This window comes from Muscardinus avellanarius (genome assembly GCF_963383645.1).
Source record: "Muscardinus avellanarius genome assembly, chromosome: 10".
In the NCBI taxonomy this organism is placed as follows: Eukaryota; Metazoa; Chordata; class Mammalia; order Rodentia; family Gliridae; genus Muscardinus; species Muscardinus avellanarius.
Genome location: NC_137796.1, coordinates 90,926,169 through 90,951,935, shown reverse-complemented (window position 1 = coordinate 90,951,935; position 25,767 = coordinate 90,926,169). Strand labels below are relative to the sequence as shown.

The window sequence follows — 25,767 nt, the reverse complement described above, 5'->3', positions numbered from 1 at the left end:
CAGGGCAGGAGGGAAGAGACGCTAGGACTGTCCCTGGGGACCAGCACTTGGCAGGGCAGAGGAGGGGGAGGACGCCGGGAGGACCCAGAGGAGCCTGGAGGGGCGGGGACAGGGAAGAGGGGCTCTCGGCCTTGTGCTTCCAGATGGGAGTGGGTCGTGGGGTGATGTGAGGAGTGGAGACGGCCTTCGCAAGGTCCCCACAGCAGGCTTGCATGAGAGCTGCAGTGGTGGGGAGCTGCCAATGTGCCCCCTGAGGGCAGGCCGGCTGGGAGATGAGACAGGGACTGGGCAGGGGAAATAGCAGGCCAATGCCAGTCTCCACAGATCTCTGGACCCCAGTGAGCAGGGTTCAGGACAGATTCTGTTCCACCCCCACCCTGTAGATGCAAATAGCTCCTCCCCCCCAAGCCCCACCCCAAATGCAACAGGGAGATAATAAAATCAGAGACCCAAGCACTACACCCCCTACCTGTACCTTCCCCGGTGGTAATCTCACACCAAACTGCTGAGATTTTCCTAGCCATGTAGTTTGCCCCTCTAGGCCTTGGTCCTGCCCTTGCCTACATCTGGACACCCTCCCTTGCCCACCACAGATCTGTTAGGTGAACGGTTCATGGGTCGTGGAAGACGTGGTCCAGGAATCTCTTCTCTAGAGTCTTTTCTCTCCTCGAGCTCCCGCTGGGATGGGACTGAGCCCCTGCCTGGAGCCACGGGCCCCCACGACGCTTTGCCATGCTGCGCAGGGGCTGCGCATTCAAACGCTTCCCCTCGTTGCCCGGCAGGAACAGAAGCCTGGTGCGGCCACACCCTCAGCTTTTTCATGAGATACCCCAAGTTTTTATTTTAAAAATGCAAGCTTCTGCTTTTAAAACCCCAGCCAAATGCCAGAATTCTAAAACCACCAGAGGGGCCAAACCAAGTGCCTGCCCAGCCAGGACTGTCCAAGGGCGGAGGTCTGCGGCAGGTCGCAGGCCGCTTCCTCAGGTCAGGCGTACAGGGAGAGTTGTCCGAGGGGGATCAGGGAGAGGGGAGTCCCTGCTTTTGTCAGAATTTTAATCACCTCCTCTCATGTAATCCTCACAGCTGAGCTTCAAGGTAGACATCAGCCCATCTTCCAGGCAGGAAAAATGACTTGTGAGAGGCAAAGCCACTTACCTGGGGCCTTACAGCTCACGAAGTGCAGTTATTCCAACCCTGGCCTACTGGTCTATTTCTTTTTGTATTCCACCAGGGCTAGATACAGGAACGCAGGCAGCGAGCCACGGCCTGCCCGCCCGTCTCCTTACCACTATAATGAGCCGTTATTAATCACACCGGGCTTACCGAGCTCTTGTGGTTCTGGGTGCTGGAGAGGAGTGTAGAAAGCAAGAAAGGCGGCCCCCTGCTCTGGGGGAACACGCACCGGGGGAGGGAGGCAGACACAAACGAGAGGAAATACATCAGCAGGTAATTTCGGAGCCACGATGGGGGCAGAGGGAGGCGCAGGAAGCGTCCCAGAAGGAAGCCGGAGCTGCCCTCCAGGGAAGCCTTGGCCCTGAGCTTCCTGCACCCCGGGCATCCCCAGGGGTCAGGACGACTGTTCTGCGCAGCTGGATTCCCTCTGGCGTCTGATTCAACGGGCCTCATTTCTCCCACATGTTGCTAAACCAGATCTGAGCACTGAGTATCCAAGACGGCTCTGATCTGCAAATGTTCACCTTTAGCCCAGTGGCTTCCCTCCCTTGGGAGGCCCGATTAAGACAGCCCTCCCTGCAGACAAGAGGCAGGGTGAACTAGGGGAGCCTAATTCTGATGTTTCTCGGAGCTGGGACACAGGAGGCCTCCCGGGGTCAGGGTGTGGCCACTCCCCTGCAGAGCCAACAAGTGTACCTACTGGTGCTCTCCATGCCCACGTGCATGGCTGGATGGGTGTGCAAACACACGCACACACCTTTTTTCCACGCCCTGTACATTTTTCAAAAGCCCCTAAACCATTCAGAATCTGCCCAACCATTCCTCACACCTGCAGTAGGCTCTTGCAGAGGAGAACCCTGCTGGGCTTGGTGGAAGGGGAAGGGACACTGGAGTCTTCTGTGTGTCAGCCCCATGGGGCGCCACCTGTCCCCAGTGCCCAGGAGGACAGGATGAGAGGCCCGGCTGGAGCGGGGTCCAGATTCCCCTCCTGCTGGTAGGAATGGGGATGGCAGGGAGATTGTGCACTCCACTCCACGCCCAGGGCACCCCACACCCTGCACCTCCCTTCCACATTCACCCTACCTGCCTCCAACTGTGGCCTCCATGGCCATGGGTCTCCCTTGCTGCCGTGTGTGTGCCCAAGCCCACGTCAGTGCCAGTCCCGGAGGCTACACGGCACAGTGATCGCCTGCATGGCGTGGGATCGAATCCCAGCTCTGGCGGCAGCCAGCTGTGTGACCTTAGACGAGTCACTGAACCTCTCCTGGCCTCAATTCAGCACCTGGGGATGATGGTCCTATGTCACCGAGATGCTGTAGAGATGAGCCGAGTCCCGTTTAATGAGCTCAGTGGAGCACTGGGCAGAGCACTGATTATCAGCAGAGTATCTAACACCATCTCCATTTCCTTGGCAAGCTGATGGCTTCTGAGCTCAGGTTTCACCCTGGGTCCAGTGAGGGCATGAGACTCAGAGGGGATGGGACTCACACACACACACAGAGCCATGCAGGTACCAGCACTCTGCCTGGCATATCACCTGGGTATCAAATTGGAGCCTTCCTGAGATGCCGAGAGCTCTGGACTCTCCCATCGTGGACCAAGAGGATACAGGCCCAGAGGTACTCAGCACTTGCCCCATGTCACACAGCAGCAAAGCAACGGAACTCACTCTCCAACTCGCTCAGACTGGGGGGCTTCCAAAGCCCTGTTCTTGCCACAGCATACTCTGCCCCCAAGGAGTGGGAAGTATGGGGAGGGGGCCGAGGATCCCCATCCCTCATGTCCCTGGCTGCGGGCCAGTGCAGGCTTTGAGGCCTGCTGTGGAGCCAGCTTGCAAACCTGAGCAGAGATGTATATGCTCCAAGCATTGTAGGGAAGGCACACACACACACAAAAAAAAAAGGAAAAAAATAGAACCGCCCAGCTAAGCTGAAATGTTCTCCTCAGAGGGGAAGGGAAATAAAATTTGATGAACCTCTGCATAATGTTCAAGTTATGAATGTGCTAAGCGATACTGTGCACATATGCTGGGAAGCATTCATCTTGGGCCTGAGCTGCCGGGGGCCGTCAGATCTGGGGCAGCAACTTCCTGCTGATGGGGAAGAGACAGGTCCTGGGTGTTCCCACAGCAGGACCAGGTGCAATTTCCTTGGATGCCCCAGGAGGCAGATTACCCACAACCAAGGTGACAACAGTCTGCAGCGTCGATGGGGTTCTTGCAGGCAGCAGGCTGTTTATGTGCATGCTATAAACACCAAGCGCCTGCTCTGGGCCCTGGGCAAGCCAGGCATCGCCACCTTCCACAGCAGGAATGAGGTGAGCCCAGGTGCCAGGCTGGCCTGACCTGGCACTGAACTCCTGGCCTACATGGGCGAGTGCGTCTCCCTCCCAGGGCTTTGAAGGGGAGCTGGGATGCTGAGCCTGCTGCATCATGGCGGAGCTGGAGCTGAAAGCATCCAGTCACCTACTTAGGCAACTTCTCAACTCTCCATCATTCATCCATCCACCCACCCACCCACCTACCCACCTGTCTATTTAGTTACCTAGCCACACATCCATCCATCCATCCATGCATCCATGCATGCATGCATCCATCCATCCAGTTACCTATCCACTCACTAACCTATCCATCCACTACCCATCAATTCACATCCACCCATCACCTATCCATCTACTTACATATCCATCTATCATCCATTCATCCATTTACTTATCCATCTACCTATATACCCACTGACCTATCCATCCACCCATCCATTCATCCATCTACCATCTATCCATCCATCCATCTAATTACCTATCCATACACCCACTCATCCATTCACTTATCCACCCATCTACACATCCACCCACTCATCCGTCCATTTACCCACCCATTCGTCCATCCATCCATCTATCCACCCACCCATCTACTCACCAATCCATCCATCCATCCATCCATCCATCCATCCATCCATCCACCCACCCACCCACCCACCCACCTACCCACCAATACACCCATTCATCCATTCAGACACCATTTGTTTTCATCTCCTTCATCCCCTGCTGGTTTAGGAAGACTCAGGTGGTCAGATGCTGTCCCAGCCTTGAGGAGTCATCCTCCTCTTGCAGCTGTCACTCCTTCTACTGCTGTGGCCCCAGTGCCATGCCAGAGCCCAAGAAGAAAGTCTTGCTCCAGCTGTTTGCCATAGTTTAGGCAGCATGAGGCCAAAAGGCAAACACTCAAATGTGGTTCCCTTTTGGGTTTCCCATGATCTGACCACATCAGCCCAAGGCAACCTTATGCCCACAAAACATTAAATGCCCTAGAAATTCCTCCACAATAAGGTACAAATTCTGCCTCCCCCAGCTTGCCCTTCCAGCCCCACGGTCCCCAAACACCTCCGTCTGACCACTCGCTCCAGTTTCTAGGTGGGCCCTGTGGCTGCAGAGGCCGGGTCCTGGCTTCTTTCGGATCCCCATGGTGGCCATGTGCACTGACCTCTCCCGGAAGTACTTGATGGCCTCGGGGTCTATGAAGGTCGGCTCCTCCCGGTATCCCTGCTCAAACACCTTGCGCTTGTGCCGGAACTCAATGACCGTCTTGGTGTAGGAGTTGAGCGTGGTGACAGAGGCTGCCATACAGCAGGTAAAGGAGCCCCAGGCCAGGCTGCCAAGAGAGCAGAGACATGCCACAGTGAAGGTGGGTGTGGGATGGGAAACCCCTCACCCGCCAGTCACCCATCCCCGCAGGGCCGCCTCCTCTGGGCCAGACCCTGAGCAGGTTCTGCTGGGAAGCACAAGCCTAGGCCCCAGCCCCACCCACATCCGGTCTGGAGAAAGAGTTATCTGTACATGACTATGCAGATAAGCGGGGCTCCTTCTAGGGAGGCAAGAAGAGAGCCAGCCCTTCCGCCCAAGGGGGCTGGCACCAGGGAAGTTACTGAGAATATAGCAGTGTTCACACTGTGTCCGGCAAGATGATGAGTCAAACAGGGGAAAGAACGTTCCAGGAGATGGGAATGGTGTGTACGCAGACAGGGAGACATGAGGTGGTGGCGCGTCCCCTGCCATCTGTGGACCACCCAGCACGAGAGGCCGGGAGGCTGGGTGAGGATGAGAAGGTCAGTTGGAGTTGATGGTGAAGCAGGCAGGGGAGAGATGAGCGTTAAATCGTCTTTGCTCACATGTGATGCTGGGCAGGTGCTCAACCCCGCGCCTGTCTTAATGGACATATGATAGCACTCTCGCAGGGCCCTCGCACAGACTGAAGGAGATGGTGCGTTAGACACATCTTGGAATGGCGTGTGGCATTTAGCAGCACTCAGGAAAGTCTTGGTCTCCTCGTTACTGTCATCACTAATAGTCTAACTGCCCACTTCTCTGACTTGGTTTGCAAGCTCTCCCTCCTGGAAAGGAAGCTCTATCAACCTGTTCAGCTCTGTACTCTGCAGCTAGGACACTTGACTGCCTCACCTGGCCTGTATGTTGAGCTTAGCTCCAAACTGGAGAATCTGTCCTGTCTACATCTGGAAGGAGGGAGGGGGCAAGGATGTATCTTGGATACTAAGATGGTCATGTTAGAGTTCTAGAAAAGTTCCTTTGCCTGATTCCTCTGACAAGGACTGTTCTTTTATGTTTAGTACCAGGAGTGGGGTATCTGCCTGGTTCCAGTTATACTTGGCCTGATTTTCGGGTCCCTGTTTTCCCAGTCTGTCTTCATGACTGGTCTCTTCCAAATCAAGGGTTCAGTTTTGCTATTTCAGCCATGCACTATCTCCAGGTCCCTCCCAAGGCCACACAGTCAGGGTGGCTCACCTCCTATGCCCATGGCTCCTCTCTGTCAGTCTCAGAGCACCCCAAAAGGAAAGCAAGGGGAAATCTGAGGATTTAGCCTTTTTGAAAGGGATTTTCATTGTTATGTATGTATTTCCTTCAATGTCACACCCATATCCCCCAGGTTCTTTCATGATACGGAGCTAATTTAGACCAGAAAGCTTGAATGTCTATAGTAGAGAGTTTGGGGGTATCATCCTGACCCTTCTAAGAACTTCCCTGCCCACCAAAAGGGTCACCTACATGACCCACCCACCTTGTTCATGGATGAACATCTGAGCAAAGCTGATCAGACAGATGTTCTCCTGAGCAATGGCACTGAGATTCTAGATCATTATGGGATGTATTTTGTACTAGAGACATAAAAAAAACTCAAACCTAATGCATCGAGCCTTTCCTGGGACTCCAGAGTAGGTTTTGCCTGAATGGTATCCCTTCTCCCCCCTGGTAAGAACACCCCCATTTTGCCCAGGGTCTCTCCTTTGCTCTTCTCAAAGTGGTGTTTATACAGCCAGCCTCACCCTCAACCTCTGAGGGCGAGCTCGTGACCCAGGCCTGGCCGATGCAGGTGCTGCTCCTCTCTGGCCTCAGTCATTGTTCAAGGATGGCCTTGTGACTCAGGTCAGGCCCAAGAGAATCAATCCCAGGACTCGGATTGAAGCTATGGGGAAATAGGGCGCTTTATTCTTCAAGAATGCCAAGCTGGTAGGCTCTCAACCAGGAGCTGCTGGGGAGCATCTCACTACCACCCAGCCTGAGAAGCAAGCTGACTATGAAGAAGCAAATTCATGAAAGGAGTAAACATCATCCTCCCTGAACTCCGTCAATTACTGGGCCCAAGTTCCTCTTTTTTATGGTACTAGGGATAGAGCCCAAGGGCATTCTACCTTAGAGCTACACCCATACCCCTATTTTTTTATTCTTTATTTTGAAACAGGGTCTCACTAAGTTGGAGAGGGCCTCACTAAGTAGCTGAGGCTGGCCCCAAACCTGAAATTCTCCTGTCTCAGCCTCCTAAGTACTAGGATTATTACAAAGGTGCACCACCATGCCCGGCTCCCAAGTTTTGGGGGCTTTTTTTTTTTTTGTAATTTTTTTTATTCTTTCTTCCCCCAAGCGAGCTTGAGTTAGGTTTCTGACACTGGTGATGAAGTGAATGTCTAGTCTTTACAGCCACTGATCTTAACTATGATCAAGTCTGACTCCCAGCCCTGAGGGCCCAGCCAGGGGAAGGAGAAGGAAGCTCCAGGAGCTTGAATTAGAGACGCGAGCTATGTAAAAACCCCACAAGAGTTTAACAGAATCAGGTGCTGCTGTCTCCAGAAGGAAGAATGGATGCCGTTCAGGCAAAGCCAAAGCACTCATTGAATCCCAGAACGAGCCTGCCCGCCACTCAACACCCATACATGCTGAGCTTCTGTCCTGCTTATATGCCGTCTATATGCCTTTTTTGACAAAATATCTGTTCATGTATTTTGCCCATTTTCCTTCCTTCCTTCCTTCCTTCCTTCCTTCCTTCCTTTCTTTTTTTGGTGGTACTGGGGTTCCTGGAAACCCTTCTACCTCCGGGCTGCACTCCCAGACCCATTTTTTAAACATATATTTTTATTTAGAAATAGGGTCTCTTAAGCCAGCGAGGCTGGCTTCGAACCTGTGCGCTCCTCCTGTCTCCGCCTCCCAAGCTCAGGGATTACAAGCGTGGGCCACCACGCCCGGCTTGTATTTTGCCCATTTTCTAATTTGTTTTGTTATTTTTTGCTGTTGAGTTTTGAGAACTTTCTCTATATCTCAGATATTACTCCTTTGTTAAACATGAGATTTACAAATATTTTCCAGTAGCTTATCTCTTCAACCTCTAAACAGGCTGTTTTATGGGAGAAAAGTGCCTAATTTTTATACAATCCAGTTGATAGATTTTCTTGTTATGCTTTTGATGTCATCTAAGAACTCTCTGCCTGGTCCAAGATCCCAAAGATTTTCTCCTATGTTTCTCTACAAGTTTTGTAGTGCTGCATTCCGTATGTAACCCTGGGATGTTTTTTGAATTAATTTTTGTAGCAGGTGTGGAGTTTGGATCAAGGCTGGTTGTTTTGCCTATACTTGTCCAATAGCTCTAGCAGAGTTTCTTGAAAAGGCCATCTCTGCCGGGCGTGGTGGCGCACGCTTGTCATCCCAGCATTCGGGAGGCTGAGACCGGAGGATCGCGTTCATGGACAGCCTCAGCTACTTAGTGAGGCCCTCTGCAGCTCAGTGAGACCCTGTTTTAAAATAAAGAATAAAAAAAATAGGGCAGGGGGTATAGCTCGGAGGTTGAATGCCCCTGGGTTCCATCCCCAGTACCACAAAAAGAAAAAAGAAAAGGCCATCTCTGCTCCACTGAATTAATTTGCACTTTTGTCAAAAATTAGTTGGGTTTATGCGGATGAGTTTATTTCTGGGATTTTTATTCTTCCCCTTCTCTTTCCCTTCACTGATATCACATAGTCTAGACTGCTGTAGCTCTACAGCAAAACGTGAAATTTGGGTAAACTAATCTATCCCACTTATTTTTCAGAATTATAGTTATTCTATTTCCCTTGCCTTTTCATAGAAACTTCAGAATGATGTTGTTTATAAGAAATCTTGATGACATTCTCACAGTAGTTGTAGTAAACTTATCTACCCACTTGAAAATTGATATTTTCACCATGTTGAGCACTGGATCCATAAACATGGTATGTCTCTCCATTTTTAAGATGACTAGTTTCTTTCATTGCTACTTTATGATTTTTCAGCATATCTGTCCTGTAAATGTTTTGTTATTTCACATTTTTTGTACAAATTATATTGTATGGTTAAAAATTTCATTGCCAGCTTATAGAAATGCAATCAATTTTTAAATTTCCATCTCTTATTCTAAGATTGTACTTAAGAATCTCTTTTTGGTATATTCCTTGAATTTTCCTACATAGACAATCATGTCATCTACAAATAGGTATAATTCCTTTCTTTCTTTCCAACCTGTATGACTTTTATTTCCTTTTCACGCCTTTTTGCACCAGTGAGAACTTCCAGCCCTAAGCTGAGTAACAGTGGCATTTCCAACTTTAGAAAGAAAAAATTCTGTCTTTCTACATTAAGTACAGCGTTGGCTATAGATGTTTTGTGATGCTCTTTATCAAGTTTGAGAAAGTTCTCCTCCAGTCCTAATTTTCTGGGAAGGGTTTTAAAACCACGAATAAACTTTGAGCTGTGTGTCTTTGTATCAATTGATATGATCATGTGAGTTTTCTTTCTTAGCCTGTCAATATGGCGGCTGGCACTGACTGATTTTTCAAATACTGAACCTTTATACCTGAAATAAATCCCACTTGTAAAGCTGTATAATTCTTTTTAAAATATCAATGACTTCTCTTTGCTTTTATTTTGTTAAAGATTTTTATGTCTGTATTTTTTTTTTCTTCTCTACTAGGGATGGAACCAAGGGCCATTCTATCTCCAAGCTAAACCCCCAGCCCTATTTTTTTTTTCTGTATTTTGAAACTGGGTCTCACTGAGTTGCAGAAGGGTCTCACTGAGTAGCTGAGGCTGTCCGTGAACCACGATCCTCCAGTCTCAGCCTCCCAAATGCTGGGATTACAAGCGCGGGCCACCACATCCGGCTTTGCGTCTGTATTTATGACGGTTATTATTATCTTTATTTTAACATTAGGATAACACTAACTTCATAAAGTGAAGTATAAAAATGTTCCCACCGCCAGGCATAATGGCGCATGTGTGTAATCCCTGCTCTTGGGAGGTGGAGACAGGAGGATCGTGCTGGTTCGAACCCAGCCGCGCTGGCTTAAGAGACCCTGTTTCCAAATTTAAAAAGTATAAAAAATTAGGTCTGGGAGTGCAGCCTGGAGGTAGAAGGACTTCCAGAAACCCCAGTACCACACACACACAAAATGTTCCCTACTCTTCTATTTTTCTGAAATCAAATAGGTGCTAATTCTTATTTAAATATTTGGTAGAATTTTCCAGTAAAATCATATGGGTCTTGCAATTTCTTTTGTGAATATTTTAAAATTATAAATCTTACTTCTTTAATAGTTATAGACATATTGAAATTATCTATTTCATATTGGGTGAGTTGTACTAGTTTGTGCTTTAAAAGAAAATAGATCCATTTTCCCCAAGTCGTGAGGTCCCTGTGCAGAGTTGTATACATTATCAAAGCCTTATGCTTTGAGATCTTCAGGCTCCGGCCTGACATGGCTTGTTTTATTATTAACATTGCCAGAGGCTTGTCAATTTTGTTTATCTTTTATAAGAACTTGGCTTTTTGTTTCAATGATTCTGGGGTTTTTTTGTGTTTGTTTTCAATTTTATCAATTTCTGCTCTTATCGTTCATTGCTTTGGGGTTCATTTGCTTTGCTTTTTCTAGATTCTTGAAGTGGGAACTTTTATTACTCATTCGACACATTTTCTCTTCTCCGAGTAAACATTCAATGCTGTAAATTCCTTTCCCAGCACTGATGTATCTGTGCCCCACAAGTTCTGATGTGTTTTATTTCCATTTTCTTCAGTTCAATGCAAACAATTTTCCTTGAGGCTTCCTCTATGGTCTGTGGACTACTTAGAGGAACATTGTTTAGTTTCCAAGTGTTTTCAGATTTTCCTGTCATCTTGGTTTGATTCCACTGGGGTCAGAAAACACCTTCTATCTGATTTCAATTTTTAAAAAACTGTTGAAATTTATTTTATGATCTAGGATCTAGTCTATTTGGTATATGTTATGTGGGCATTTAAAATACATGTGTATTCTGATATTGTTGAGTAGGCTGTTCTACAAATGTCCATCTGGTATAGCGGTGTCTGGCTTTGCTGCGTTCTGTATCTTTGCTGATTTTCAGGTTAGTTGTTCTATTAATTGTTGAGAGAGAAATGTTGGAATCCTTAAGTATAACTCTATTTGCCTATTTATCCTTCCAGTTTTGAAAGGTTTTCCTTTATAGATTTTGCAGCCCTGTTGTTTGATATATACACATTTAGGATTGCTATGCCTTCTTCTTGGTATAACTCTTTTGTGATTATCAAATGTTCATTTCTTTACCAATGCCAATATCAGTATCACGTGCAAGGCAGGGGAGAAAACGGGGAGGGAGCCGGGAGGAAGCCCACCAAGTGCTGTGCGCACGTATGTTCCGGTTGCTCTGAACTACATTATGATATAATATTACAATGCACTAATGAAAGTATCAAAAATGTTCTTTTCTGATTATTTTCTTTGCCTTTGGTCTACTTTGCCTGATGTAGATGGTCTCTGACGTATAATGACTTGACTTGCAATTTTTCCACTTAATCATAGCGTAAAAAATATGCATTTGTTTGGGAGTTTCTCAGGTCAAACACAACTAAAAGTTTATGGAGTAAGTGAAAAGGGAAGATGCGGGGTGAAAAAGAAGAAAGAACGCCCCCAAGGGGCTCGACAGACTTAAGAGTATTCTCAAAGGAGACGGTGATGTTTTAAAGAAAGATGTTCAAGAGACAGCAACTGTGGCGGTGCCCAAACATTACCAAGAGAAAATGGGATGTGTGGTGAACGATGAAACAGATGACGTGAAAATGGAACCTGCGATGAAGAGAAACAGAAAGACTCTTCTAGACCAGCATGGATGGTACCCAGTGTGCATGAGCCAGAGGCAGAGAAGAAGGCTGAGGGCGAAGCAGGAGAAAGAAACGGGGAAAGGCAAGGTCGCGGCAGCCAAGGTGTGGCCTGGGAGGCCCTTAAAAACCGGACAGATGCCGCACAGGACAGAGGTTGACTAGACAATCTGTACACTGATTTCAGCTATGCCCAAATGAATACTGTCTGTTTTCATACTTTAACTTGGCCTTTTGTCTTCAATTAGAACCCAAAATAACCCATTTGTTTTGGAAACAAAAAGAAAATTTCTTTTATAAATGAAAATATACTGATGTTTTAATTGGATGCTGCCCAATATCTAGGTATTATCAGACCTCAAAATCTTGTTAAGTATTAATATAGTTGTAATTGTTTGACCTTACAACTTGGTAATTATAGTCAGTAAAGGTAAGTTATATACTGACAAACTTGAGTGAATTCAGATTTTTAAAATGCTATTATATGCTTCTCTAAAAATGTGATATCAGTACATCTTAATAAATTGTACTTGTTTAGAGTTTTGATTCTTTGTAATTCAGAATAAAAGATATTTTATATGTAAAGAACATTTTTAAGTTGTGATTTCCCCCTAGGATAGTGGTGAGTGATATGATACTTTTTCATGATGCTGGATAGTGGCAGTGAGCCGTGGTCTACAATCTGTTACATAATCACAAGAAAAAACAACTCACACTCCTTGGTTGACTGCTGCCAGCTTTTTTTTCTTTTAATATTGTGCTTCCTGTTTTCACATCCCACTGTGTCTACAAAAGGCCCAGCTCTGTGTGTACATGAGATATTCTGTACTTTATTATAAAGTAGGCCTTGCCTTAGGTGATTTTGCCTAGCCATAGATGGTTGTGAATGTTCTTACCATGTTTAAGGCGGGCTCGACTCACTTAGGGTATTTGAGAGGCTGGGTGTACAATCTAACAGAACTTACAATGAGTTTATCAGGATGTAATCTCATCAAGAGTCAAGTAGGTAGTCCTACTTATTGACGTAGGTAGTTCTGCTTTTATAAATTAATATTTGCATAATATGTTTTCTATCCTTTTATTTCAACATCTCTATTTCATTATATTTGAAGTGAGCTTCTTACAGACAACATATAGTTGGGCAATGTGTTTTCAATCCACTCTGCCCATCTCTGACTTTTAATTGGAGTATTTAGACAATTTACATTTAGTGTAATTATTGAGACATTATTTCATTCCTTTTTTCTTTATTTTTTTGTGGTACTGGGGACAGAATCCAGGGGCATTCTACCTTCAAGCTGCACCCCCAGCCCTATTTTTTATTCTTTATTTTGAAACAGGGTCTTACTGAGTTGCAAAGGGCATAAGTACCTGAGGGTGTCTGCAAACCATGATCCTCCTGTCTCAGCCTCCCAAATGCTGGGAATTCAAGCCCGGCTTTGATATATTATTTCTTAAGCCTGTCAACTTATTTTGTTATTTTTTATATCTGTTCACCATTGCTGTTTCTTTTTCTTATTTTCCTGTGGGTTACATGAGTACTTTCTAGAATTCTATTTTTATTTATGTGTGATGATGTAGTCCTTTTGACTACATCGTCTGGTCTGATGGAGTCCTTTTGAATGTATCTCTGACTAGTGGATGCTCTAAGTCTTACGTTCTATATACATAGTGAATTACAATTGACTGCTGCTGATATTTTAATAGTTTGAGCAAACCACAGAAATACTGGTTCTCTTTAAGAACCTTTCTTTACCTTTCCTCATTTATAATATAATTATTGTGCATATGTGGTAATAGGGATTAAACCCAGGGACATTCTACCTCTGAGTTACACCCCCAGTCGTTTTTATTTCTTGTTTCTGAAACAGGATCTCTCTAGGTTACTAAGAATCTCACAAAGTTGTTTTCAGTTCAAAGGGAGACTGGAGGTTGGGTATGATATTTTTAAAATTAAGCTAACACTGACATAATAGACAAATGCACATATCTTTTAAGTGTGTACTTCAGTGAATTTTGATAAATGTCCACCCACATGGCCATCTCCCCAGCCATTTCCATCATCCTGGAAGGTTTCCTCGTAACCCTTTCAGTCCACTGTTTATAGATAAACTACTGCTCTAATTTTTCCTACTCTAGATTAATTTATCCTGTTCTTGAATGTTATATAAACGGAATTACATGTTAATCTAATTACTTTTGCTTAACACGGTGTTTTGGAAATTCATTCATAAAGGTGCTTGTATTAGAAATTCATTTTTTTATTTTTTATTTTTTATTTTTAAATTTTTTTTGGTGGTACTGGGGTTCCTGGAAGCCCTTCTACCTCCGGGCTACACTCCCAGAACTATTTTATATTTTTGAAACAGGGTCTCTTACGCCAGCGCGGCTGGCTTCGAACCTGCGCGATCCTCCTGTCTTCGCCTCCCAAGCGCGGGGATTACAAGCGTGCGCCACCACGCCCGGCTTGAGAAATTCATTTTTTAAATAGCTGTGTAGTATTGTATTGTATAATATATAGTAATTTTTAAAAATCCATCCTGCTGTGAGTGGACATTCTCTGGATTATTTCCAGTTGGGGGCTTTTACAAATAAAGCTGCTATGAACAGTCAAAAAAAAAAAAAAAAAAACAAAGTTGTTGAGGTTGGTCTTGACCCCAATATCCTCCTGTCTCATCCCTCCAAGCACAGGATTTACAGGCATGCACCACCATACCCAGCTCTATAATTATCTTAAGTCTTTCCTCTCTATATATTTAGAACCATATCAGGTCATATGATTTTTCCTTCAATGATCAAACATGATTTAGAAAAATCAAAGAAGAACTAAAATTTCTCTTTTTGTTTTTTATTCTTCCTTTGTGATGTTCAAAATGTCCTTCTTTATTAAATTCTGACTAGAGGGCTTCCTTTGGGCTATTTTTGTGGGTAGGTCTGATGGTAACAAGTTCTCTTAAGTTTTCCTTCATCTGAAGATGCCTTGATTTCCTCCTCATTCCTGAAGTATATTTTTACTACATATAGAATTCTGAGTTGATAGTTCTTTACTTTCACACTTTAAAAAAATGTCCCACTTCCATAGTTTCTGATGCAAAATCCACTGTCATCTGAATTGCTTTTCCCTATTATTAAAATGATGTTTCTCTCACTGCTTTTAAAAATTTTTTTTAGTTTTGTGTACGTGTGTGTATGTCTGTGTGTGTGTGGTGCTGGGGATGGAACCCAGGGGCATTCTACCACCGAGCTATACCCCCAGCCCAATTTTTTTTCTTTATTTAGAAGCAGGGTCTCACTGAGTTGCGGAGGGCCTCACTAAGTAGCTGAGGCTGTCCACGAACCTGTGATCCTCCTGTCTCAGCCTCCCAAATGCTGGGATTACAAGCGTGCATCACCATGCCCGACCTAAAACATTTTTTAGTTTTTAAAGGTTTGATTGTGTTGTATTTTGGTACGGATTTCTTTGGGTCTTACTATTTGATGGTTAATTTAATTCCTTGATTCTATAAACTTATGTCTTATAAAAGTTGAGAAATTTTCAGTCATTATTTCTTTGAGTGCCTTTTCAGTCTTTCCTTCTTTCTCCTTTCCTTTTGGGACTCCATGTCAGATCTTTTATTATAATCCCAGAAGTTCTTGAGGCTCTATTTATTATTGTATTTTATTTTATTTGTACTGGGAATTTAATTCAGGGCCATTCTACCACCAAGCTAGACCCATGGCCCTTTTTATTTTTTATTTTGAGACAGGGTCTAGTTAAGTTGTCCAGGCTGGTCTCAAACTTACAATTCTCCTGTCTCAGCCTCCCAAGTAATGAGATTACAGGTGTGCACCACTGTGCCTGGCTCACTTTTTTTTTTTAAGCTTATTTTCTCTCAATTGCTTAGATTGGGTAATTTCTACTATCCTCTCATGAATTTTTACTGATCCTTTCATCTGTACCTTTCATTTGTAGTTGAACCCAATCATTTCATTTTCTACTTTGGTTATTATGTTTATAAGTTCTATACGATTTTGATTTGGTTTTTCTTTCTATTTCTACTTCTTTCTTGAGACTTTATATTTTCTTCCAGGATGCTTGCAATTGCTTGTTGACATATTTTGATGATGATGACGTAGATCCTTGATCAAGTCACTCTAACACCTCTGTCATTTCAGTATTGGGATCTGTTGATTTTTTTTTTTTCCATTCAAGTTGAGATCTCTCTGGTTTTTGATATGGTAACTGGTTTCAAATGCAACCTTGACATTGGGTATTTTTTTGGTGAAACCTTGGGTCTTGTTTAAACCTTCTGCTTTTGCTGACATTAAAAAAAAAAAAAAAAAAAGCGGAGCTCCTCCAAGTGACTTCCCACTTACCTGTTCAGGTAAGGGTGGAACTCTTGGTTCTCCCGCCGAGGCCACCACTCACATCCTGGTTACTGCTGGAAGGGGCAGGAGTTTTGACTTCCCACTAGACCACCGGGCAGTGGCAAAAATCCTGACTCCATTCTGATACAGCCCAGCGTGGGAATGGAGGGGCTCCTTGATACTCCATGGTGGAGGCGGAAGCCCACATTCCCCCGGGGGTCTCCTTGCAGGCTGGGTGGGTGGAGCTCCCACTTCAGACAGCAGGGATGTTGCTGCCCTTGAAGCCCGAGGAGGTAAAACTCCAAGCTCCCATAACTGGCTTCACAGGTGGGGGTGGAGTCACAACTTTTTTCTGGGATGCATGATTGGAGCAGAGTGATTATTACCAAAAGCTTCCCGTCTCTATAAGGTCCTTCCTGTCACTACAAGGAGCCCTTTGTCATGTCTGAGTTGCAGACTTCTTCAGCTCCAAGCCCGGAACTACAGCAGAACTCACCAAGGTGTTGCTCTTTGATGCCCTTCCAGAGCCTCCTTGAGGTTTAACGTATTACATCCAAGGACCCCAACTGTACCGAGCTGGAGGGATACGGAGGAGGAGCGCTACTCCAACGGTTCAGCAGGGGATCCTTAGCGTTTCACTTCTAATCACCTCTCACACGCCGGGATGTCTGCTTTATGAAAACCTGAGGTGCGTTCTGTTAACTGCCGTATCTTCACACCTAGAACACTGCCTGGCACACAGTGGGCGCTTGGTAACTCATCGTGGGAGGAGCGAGTATGGAATGAATAGATGCAGATGAAATAAAATCAGACTTTAAAAAGATATAAAGACACTCTGCTGGTGTGAGTGTGGCCAAGGGGCCCAGGGCTCTGTTCGTGCACTCTTGCCCCCTGACCCTTCGCCCCTAGGTGCCTGGGGGGCCTCAAGGGGCTCAGTTTGGAGCCTCTGGGGCTGCACACTTGCCGGTGTTTGCAGCTTGCCCTTCTGAGCTGGTGCAGTAAGATATGTGGGTGGCTGGCCGAGAGCAGGGTGGCCACTGGGGAGAGTGACCACAGGGAGGAGGCGCCTGTCCACCTCCTCTGTCTTCTGGGAGCCACAGAAGCGGTGGTGGAGGGATGCTGGGCGCAAACTCAAAGATGTGTGGACGCCACCCTGCACTCCAGGCCTGCTCAGTGGGAAGACTGCAACTGGTCATTATCAGAGGCTCCTGTGGCTACCCGCAGACCACAGGAATACAGGTTCTCTGTCAGGGGGAAGCAAGACACAAACGCCCGATCCAGGCCAGCTGCAGAGCCCAGGAGCAGGGGGACTGGGAGTTAAAGGCAGCAGGCGCAGGGGCCCAGCTGCTCCCTCTGCAGCCACCAGGTGCCCTCGGGCAACCTTATCCCCTTCCCTACCCTGGTCATAGGGAAAAGGAGGCCAGAGCCACCTGCCTCGGGGGCGACAGGCAGGTGACCACAGGGTGTGGACACCAGTACATGCGGCAGCGTCCCTCCAGCAGTCTGTGTGTGTGCGGGGGGCTCTTCTAGGGATGTAGCAGCGGACCTGCTCCTAAGGGATGACGCCCAGGAGAGAGGGCAGGGGCGGCCTGGAGTCCCTGCCAGGGATGAGTGGGGGATGCAGTGAAGCCCATATTCTGCAGAGACAGAGAACCAGATGCAGAGAGGCACTGCCAGGACAGGTGGGAAAACCTTCCTGGAACCTGGTCCAACCTGCAACTCTCTTCCTATGTGAGCTTGGTGAAACAGCTTAACCTCTCTGGCCTTCAGCCTTCTAGTTTTTTTTTGTTTGTTTGTTTGTTTGTTTTTCTTTTTTCGGTATACCCAGGGCATTCTACCTTCGACCTACATTCATAACTCTAGTTTTTAGTCTTTACTTTGAAACAGGGTCTCACTAAGTTACAGAGGGCCTTACTAAATAGCGGAGGCTGGCCATGAACCCGTGATCCTCCTGTCTCAGCCTCCCAAGTACTGGGATTAGAAGTGTGCACCACCACACCCGGCCTTCTAGCTCTTCTAATCTACAACTCAACGATGTCCCACCACCCTCCGTCCGCGGAGTGACTGCTCTGGATGGGGTTTTACTGTGTTGCTGGGGTGGGAGGCCCGTCTTCTGTCCCTCTCCGTGTTGAGCAAATGCAAAATAGAAGCAGAAGGTGTCTGTTTCAGACTAACTTCCCGCTCTCCCGAGACTCCAAGCAAGGTGAGTTCATGACTGAGGAAGGAGTGTGGGTGAGTGAGGACAATAGGGAGTGGTGAGGGCCGGGCCGAGCTGGAGAGCAGATGCCCTCTGAAGGTGCAGATGAGACTCGGCTCTGGCTGCCTGCGACAGGTTGGGAGATCGGTTAAGCTCCAGCAGACCTTCTAATGGCCCAAAACCCCCAGAAACCTGGTGTGTGTGTGTGTGTGTGTGTGTGTGTGTGTGTGTGTGTGTGTGTTACTGAGGGCTGAACCCAGGAGAATTCTACCACCAAGCTGCATCCCAGCCCTATATTATTATTATATTATTATTATTATTAATTTGCTTTCAAGCTGTCTCACTAAGTTGGTGAGGGTCTCACTACTCTGCTGAAGCTGGCCTCAAATCTGCTATCTTTCTGCCTCAGCTCCCCAAGTACTGAGATTACAGGCGTATGTCACCACACCTAGCAGAAACTTGAATGCCTATGTAAAAGTTTTAGCTTTTAAGATGCTAAAAAATGAATACAAACTGGAGAAATGTTGTTGCAGGCCAAACAAAACATCCACGTGCTAGCCCAGCTCGGGCCTACATGCAATTTGTAGCCTCTGATGCTAATTTATGTGACTTTGGGTAGCAGATCTGAGCCTTTCTTTGGGTTTCCTAATCCCTGGAGTGGCACAGGGACTCCTCCCCTGGAGGTCAAGGGCAGGAGGAGGCAGTGAGGGAGGGCCTACAAGAAGTGTTGGCCAACCTTGACCTTCTCCAGCCCACCATCTTCCGCCAACCCCGGCCTGCAGCCCCCAGGGTCTCCTTGCCTTGACCTTGTGCCTGGCCAGCTTGGGCTGAGCTGGGACACAGAGACAGAAGAAAATTGGCAGGGGTGGGGTCCCCCAAACGTGGACTTTTGGACATCTAGGTTCCCTGACCCTCAGCTAGTAACAGAGGCATTACCAAAGACTCAAGGTCACAACATCATTAATAATCGCTGCTATTTATTAAGTCCTCAAAGATACTGGTCACACTTAACCCTTACAATGGCCCCGCTCACAGGCCTTTGTTGTTACCCTGTTCTGAGGTGATGGGGCTGGGGCTTGGGGAGCTGGCACTCGCCCTGAGCAGCTGGCACCCATGGCTCAGACTCTGGGTCAAGGGCCCCACCCTCGTCATTTCACTCTCTTGTCGTAGTTCGGCTCTTGGCCTCCTGGGGCTCACACTCATTCCCCTTGACCCTGGCCCCATCGCTTGCTCTGGACCAGAAGAAAGCAGCAGAGCTGGTGCTGAGGGACTCCACAGGCAAACACGCACTGTCAGCCTTGCCTGGGTCTCTGGGACACTTGCTTCTTTCAGGACACTCTCCCCAGGCCCAGCCCTACCTCCAGAGCCGCAGAGGACTCCAGCCCCAGCTGACATTCAACTGAGGCTTCCTGGGAGAGCTACCCAGCTACGCCCAGTTGACCTAACACACCACTAGAGATCATAATACACTTTTCTTTTTTCTTTTGGTGGTACTGGGGTTCCTGGAAGCCCTTCTACCTCCGGGATACACTCCCACGGGCTATACTCCCAGACCTATTTTTTAACTTTTTTATGTGGAAACAGGGTCTCTTAAGCCAGCAAGGCTGGCTCCGAACCAGCGCGATCCTCCTGTCTCCACCTCCCAAGTGCGGGGGATTACAAGCGTGCGCCACCACGCCCGGCCATGATACACTTTTAAACTTGGCATGGTGGCACACACCTGTAATCCCAGTACTTGGGAGGCTGAGACAGGAGGATCACAGGTTCGCAGCCAGCTTAAGCAATGCAGTGAGGCTCTCAGCAACTTATCAAGACACTGTTGCCAAATAAAAACCAAAAAGAGCTGGGGTTGTGACTCAGAGGTAAAGTGCCCCTGGGTTCAATCCCCAATTTATTAATAATGTTAATAAGATTTTACTTCAAGTCACTAGATTTTCGGGTGTGATACCAGGTCAGTAGAGAATTGGATGCTGCGGGTAAGAGCCCTGTGAAACGGACTATCACCAGTTTACAGCTGAGGAGACTGAGAAATAGGGGGGTAAGTGGCCTGGCCAACGTCCAAGCGGACAGAGTCAGAGGCAGGATGGACACCAAGCTGATGCCAGAGGCCACACCTTCCGCCCCTCCTCACTGCCTCGGTGGGCCTGGTGGGACCTGTGGGGTGAGATTTGAACCCATGGCTGCCTGATTATTAACCCCTGAGCATCTTAGAGCCCCCAGTCCAGGAGCCCCTCGGCCTTGCTCCTTCTCCTGCTGGTCAGGAAGACGGAGGTGGAACCGTCTTCCCTCAGAGCTGCCCCCCTGCTGGCAGGGGGGCTTTGGGGCCAGAACTTTGACAAATAGCCTCACACATATTAAACAAGAGAGATGACATGCCCGGCCCTGGCGAGGCCCCAAGTGCGAGGGATGACAAATGGGGTTGCTCTGTCTTGCGGGTCTCAGTGACAAGGAGAAATGGATTGGCCCTAATAGGGGCCGTGCGTCGGGCCCCGGCCTTTAATGGGTCCAGCGGGAATTTGACGGTGCTCGGGAGGCGGAGGGAAAGAAAGGTCCCGTGGCTGTGGCCGACAGCACAGGCTCAGCGCGAGCCATGCAGCGCCAGCGTGAGGAGTCGGGGGCTCCTGGAGGCACACCACAACGGGCTCCTTAAAACTGTGACCCAAAACTAAGCCTCAGCTTTTACTTCTACGACATGAGGCTGCTGTATGGGGCAGGTCTCCCATCAGTAGCTGCAACAGAAGAGGAGCCGGTGTTTAGAGCCCCGCTCTGCGTGAAACACAGCGCTCAGCGCACCCATGGACCGTCCTGTTACTACATCTCAGAGGTGCCTGGGCTCGAGTCCACCTCTGCGCCCACAGCTGAATCGCCACGGGTAGGCTACTGAGTCCTCCATGCCCCCACGAAGTACCTACCTCGTAGCACTATCGTGCCCCATGGTGCATCAGCTCAGTAAGTGTAGGGACCGTTACACACAGGGCCAACACTCAGCGATGTTTAGTCCCCTTGCTTTACTCTGTGACCTTCTCTAGGTCAGAGTGACTACCTTCCAAGGTCGAGGTCTTAGGAAGGAGCTGTGGGGGTGGGGCTAAAGGGGGCCAGACCCTGAGCTGTTTCACTGGGGTCGGCTGCTTTGAAGGATGGGAATAACGTTAACAGACCAAAGTTCCTTCTGACAGTGCTACTTGGGCCAGACCAAGCATTCCGGTCTCCCCGGGGTCTAAATCACGCAAGGATGGGCACATGACTTAAACTAAGCCACTGAAAGTCATCACTAGAATATTTGCTGGAACCATTGAACAGGGAGCCCCACCTCTCTGCTGCTCCTTTTGCTACCTTGGCAAGATGCGAGCCTAGCACCATGCGTGACGTCCAGCTTTTGCTACCAGTTGTGGGAAACCTGCTAGAGAATGAAGCTAATACAAAGGAAGAGAAAGAGGAAAAGGGAAAGAGAATGAGCTCCGGGTGAAATCACCTGGATGCAGCCGAGCCTGAAGCAGAACCACGGCAGCTCACGCAGTGTCCACGCCTCCCACTTGCCACTGGGAAGCTTTCGACTCCTTCTTAACCCCAGGGCTGAGCCTGGTGGAGCTGAACCAATAAGCTCACAGCACTGCCCCAGCTGTGGTGATGGCTCAGAAGACAGAAAGTGACCTAAGGCCTTTGGAGGGAGGCTCGGGACACAAGCAGATGTTGAAGAAAGAGAAGCTCTTTCTCCCCTACACGTGAATGGAGATGGGCCCGTCTCAGGGAGCACCACCCGCAGCGAGCTTCAGGAGAGGCTGCGCTCAGCCAATCAGAGAGCAAGAAGACCCAGGCAGGATGACGTCAGCACGCGAGATTTTGGGTGCGCAGGACCAAGCCCTCTTTCTCGCCTAGAGGCACGTCCTTCCGGAGAGTCCTACTTGATCCACCTGGGCCTTTCAGTTAAACGAGTGCCCACCGTGTGCTTAGCATAGGGTCCTATCGCTCGCCAAGCACCCTGGCTTTTCTGCCTTGTGCACAACCCACTCTGAGGTGCTGGCCCATTTCCTGCACCCAGGCCCTGCGCTGCAATCCTCCTGGCCCATTTCCTGCACCCAGGCCCTGCACTGCGATCCTCCTACCTCATCTGACTGCCCAGAACCTCCCACGGCCTACTTGGCACCAGGTCTGGTGAGTTTCCAGAGCTGGCCTCTCGGGGAGGGGGCATCAGAGGGCCCGAGAGTAAATATTCTAGACTCTGTGGACCGTTCAGGCTCAGCTGCTCAGAGCGGCCATTGTCCTGCGAGAGCAGTCACAGATAGTGGGCAAACGCTGAATGTGGCTACAATCCAGAGGAACTTCATTTATGAACACTGAAATCTGAATTCCATGTAAATTTTCCCATTGCACAGAATATTGCTCTTCTTTTGTTTTATTTTCAAGGCTTTAAAAGGTAAAAATCAGGCTGGGCATGGTGGTGCATGTCTGTCAGTATTTGGGAGGCTGAGACAAGAGTAGAGCAGGTTTGAGGCTGGCCTCAGCAACTTAGTGAGGCCCCCAACTTAACCAGACCCTGTTTCAAAACAAACAAACAAACAGGGCTGGGAATATAGCTCAGAGGTAGAATGTCCTTTGGTTCCATCCCCAGTACAGAAATAAATAAATAGTAAATAAATAAAATAGCATCCTGAGCCTGAGGGATACCTAAAAACAGATGGTGAGCCCGATGTGGTCCACGAGCCACGATTTGCCATGTCCTGCTCCAGGATGTCAAAGCGCCTCTGGATTGGGAGATGCCTATGACACCCCCTCCCCCCCGCCGCCTGCCTTTGCCCACAGCCCACCCGGGCTGCGCTGCTGAAGTCCCAGCATGCCCTGAAGTGCCCAGGCCCTGAAGGTCAAAGTCACTTACCAGAAAGACCAGCCATAGTCCCAGGAGTGGGGTCTCCAGTCTTCAGGGCCGAGGCTCACGGTGACCTGGAACACCTGTGTGTACATCATGTGGGCGACCATGCCCAGGAGGCCTGCAAGGGGGAAAGAAGAACATGGGGAGAAGCAAGTGAGGCCCTGTCCCCTGCCCCAGGGGCATGCTAGCCACTGGCTAGGAGAGAACATGGAGGGCCAGAGGGCAAAGGGCAGAGGGCAGAGGGCAGCCCTGGAGAAATTAGAGCACAGGAGATGCAGAGTTAGGTCAGTGTGCAGATCAGAAAGCTTCCTCGGTAAAGGGCCAGGTTAAGTCCGTATTTTTCACCGAGAGGGCTATGTGGTCTCTGTTGCAGCTCCTCAGCTCTGTGGTGGCAGCCCTAGGCAATGTGCAGATGAGTGAGCACGGTCATGTCCCAATAAAACTTTATTTACAAAACCAGGCCATGGGCTGGATTTAGCCCAAGGCCACTATTTGCCGATACCTGTCATTTGGGAGAGGCAGCCTAGAGTGCTTTGCAAATTGCTGGCTCAACTTTTTAGGTCAGTGGTCATGGAATAAACTTCATGGGTTTTGAATGCAGCCAGGAAAGAGAGAGAGAGACAAAGTAAATAGAACTATTCAATGTCATCAAATGTAGCGGGAAGCCAGGGGTGGTGGCCCGCACCTGTGATCCCAGTGCTTGGGAGACTGAGACAGGAGGATTGCAGGTTGGAGGACAGCCTCAGCCATGTAGCAAGGCCCTCAGTAACTTAGTGAGACCCTGTTTCATAATAACAATTAAAATAGGGCTGGGCTCAATCCCTAGTACCACACATATGTGCAGCACACATACAAGTGTAGCAGGAGTAATATCACCTGTGAGGTGTTCAGCTCTGCACTTGTGCAGTGGTTACAACGTGGCACTTATGTGGCTTACTGTGGCTCAGGCAAACGCTGGCCTGGGGAACTTTGGTCTCGAGGGAGCTGGCGTGCATCCTCCCCCATGTGTCTTCCCGTGTGGCCCTGGACGGGGCTCCACCCCTCCCAGTCCCCAGTTTTCCCATCAATCCTAAGGGGAGGCTGATGGCAGGCATGGGGAGTCACCAGTGATGGGAGGCAAGGCGACCTCGGTGTCTGGTGCCCAGTGAACACGAACCAACAACACTTGAGCACCTGCTCTATGCCAGCCACTCAGGCTCTCTCTTCTGACTTTGTAACAACACTCTGAGGAGGACGGTGATGAGGGCTGTGTGCTGTTGCTCCCGTCTGCCCCCTTACCACCCCCACAGCTTGCTGTATAGTCACAGCTCGCATTCCTGTGGCACATTTGTTACGCTATATGAACAAAAGACCATGGTGTACACTGGAGTTCACTCAGAACTGTGCATTCTATGGGCCTTGACAAATGCTTGTGACCTGTCCATCATGCAGAATGTTTTGTGACAAGGATCTTGTGGGCCCCACCCACTCATCCCTCTCTCCCTGCTCCTCCAAAATTACCAGCAATCAGGGGTCTTTTTACTGTCCCCACCATTTTGCCTTTTCCAGAAAGTCCTTGGGAGTACTGAGATCGTAGGCGTGTGCCATCACACTCGGCTATGCCACGCTTTTAACCATTAGACTTCGCGGTAGAGTGCTTGACCTGGAAGGGCTGTCTCCCCTCTCTGTTCTGCCCAGTGCTCATTCCTCTGGAATTGCCGCTCTACCCAGCAGCGGCACCCCTGACCGGGGCATCACCTCCTTCCTGAATCTCTACCAGTCCCTTTTGTTTTCTTTCCCTTATTTTCATTTTTACCTTTTTGGTACTGGGATTGAATGCAGGAGCATTCTACCTCCAAGCTACACCCCCAGCCCTTTTTTATTTTTTATTTTGAAACAGTGTCTCATTAAGTTGCTGAGGGGCTCCCTGAGTTGCTGAGGCTGGCTTTGAACCTGCGATCCTCCTATCTCAGCCTCCCAAGTACTGGGATGATAGGCACACGCCATAGCACTGGGCTTGCCAGCCCTCAGATCTTGTACCTCCTTCGTTTCTACCCCACTAGCCTGTCCAGGGGCTTTCGGAAGCTTTCGACCTCTCAGTCCCTTGGTTTCCTCATCAATCGAGTGGGACTCGTGGACAGGGAATTCCAACAGGCACCTACTACTGAAGGAAAACATGTCTGAACACGGGCATGCCTTCTATTAGGACAGGAAAGGTCTAAAAATATAATATCTTAATACGAACTCTCCCAGCTACGCCCAGAAGCTAGACCCAGCCTCCTGGCAGAATAATTAATTTCCAAAAGCCTTAGTTTAGAAAAGCATTGATTCTTAAATTGAATTCCATTTATCTCCAAATAGGGAAGGCCAAGCTTTAAAAAAAAAAAAAACTCAATAAATGAAAATTGTCATCCGTCCAAAGATACCTTGGCAGGATTCTTTGCTTTTTTTTTTTTTTTTTTGGTGGTACTGGGGTTCCTGGAAGCCCTTCTACCTCTGGGCTACACTCCCAGAACTATTTTATATTTTTGAAACAGGGTCTCTTACGCCAGCGCGGCTGGCTTCGAACCTGCGCGATCCTCCTGTCTCCGCCTCCCAAGCGCGGGGATTACAAGCGTGCGCCACCACGCCCGGCCTTCTTTGGTTGCATTTTAAAGATTCCGCTTCAAAATCCCGCCCATGTTTCTAGAAGGGTGTCTCTCCCGCAAGGCGAGGTCCACCCACAGCATCGTCATCCGGAGCATCCTCAGCAGAAGGGAT

The 25,767-nt window shown here is 48.3% G+C and overlaps 1 protein-coding gene across 4 annotated transcripts in view; it reads right to left on the bottom strand.

The window, feature by feature from the left end:
* Nucleotides 1-25,767, bottom strand: part of GSG1L (GSG1 like) — a gene marked incomplete at both ends in the record, with an annotated part of 230,803 nt that overhangs the window by 21,413 nt on the left and 183,623 nt on the right. For 3 of the 4 annotated variants that reach the window (XM_080703253.1, XM_080703255.1, XM_080703254.1), the window contains 2 exons: nucleotides 4,655-4,822; nucleotides 23,035-23,146. In XM_080703253.1, the coding sequence (XP_080559379.1) occupies nucleotides 4,655-4,822; nucleotides 23,035-23,146 (280 nt within the window). The remainder of the gene's footprint in view (nucleotides 1-4,654; nucleotides 4,823-23,034; nucleotides 23,147-25,767) is intronic. The other variant, XM_080703256.1, reaches the window with a different exon arrangement.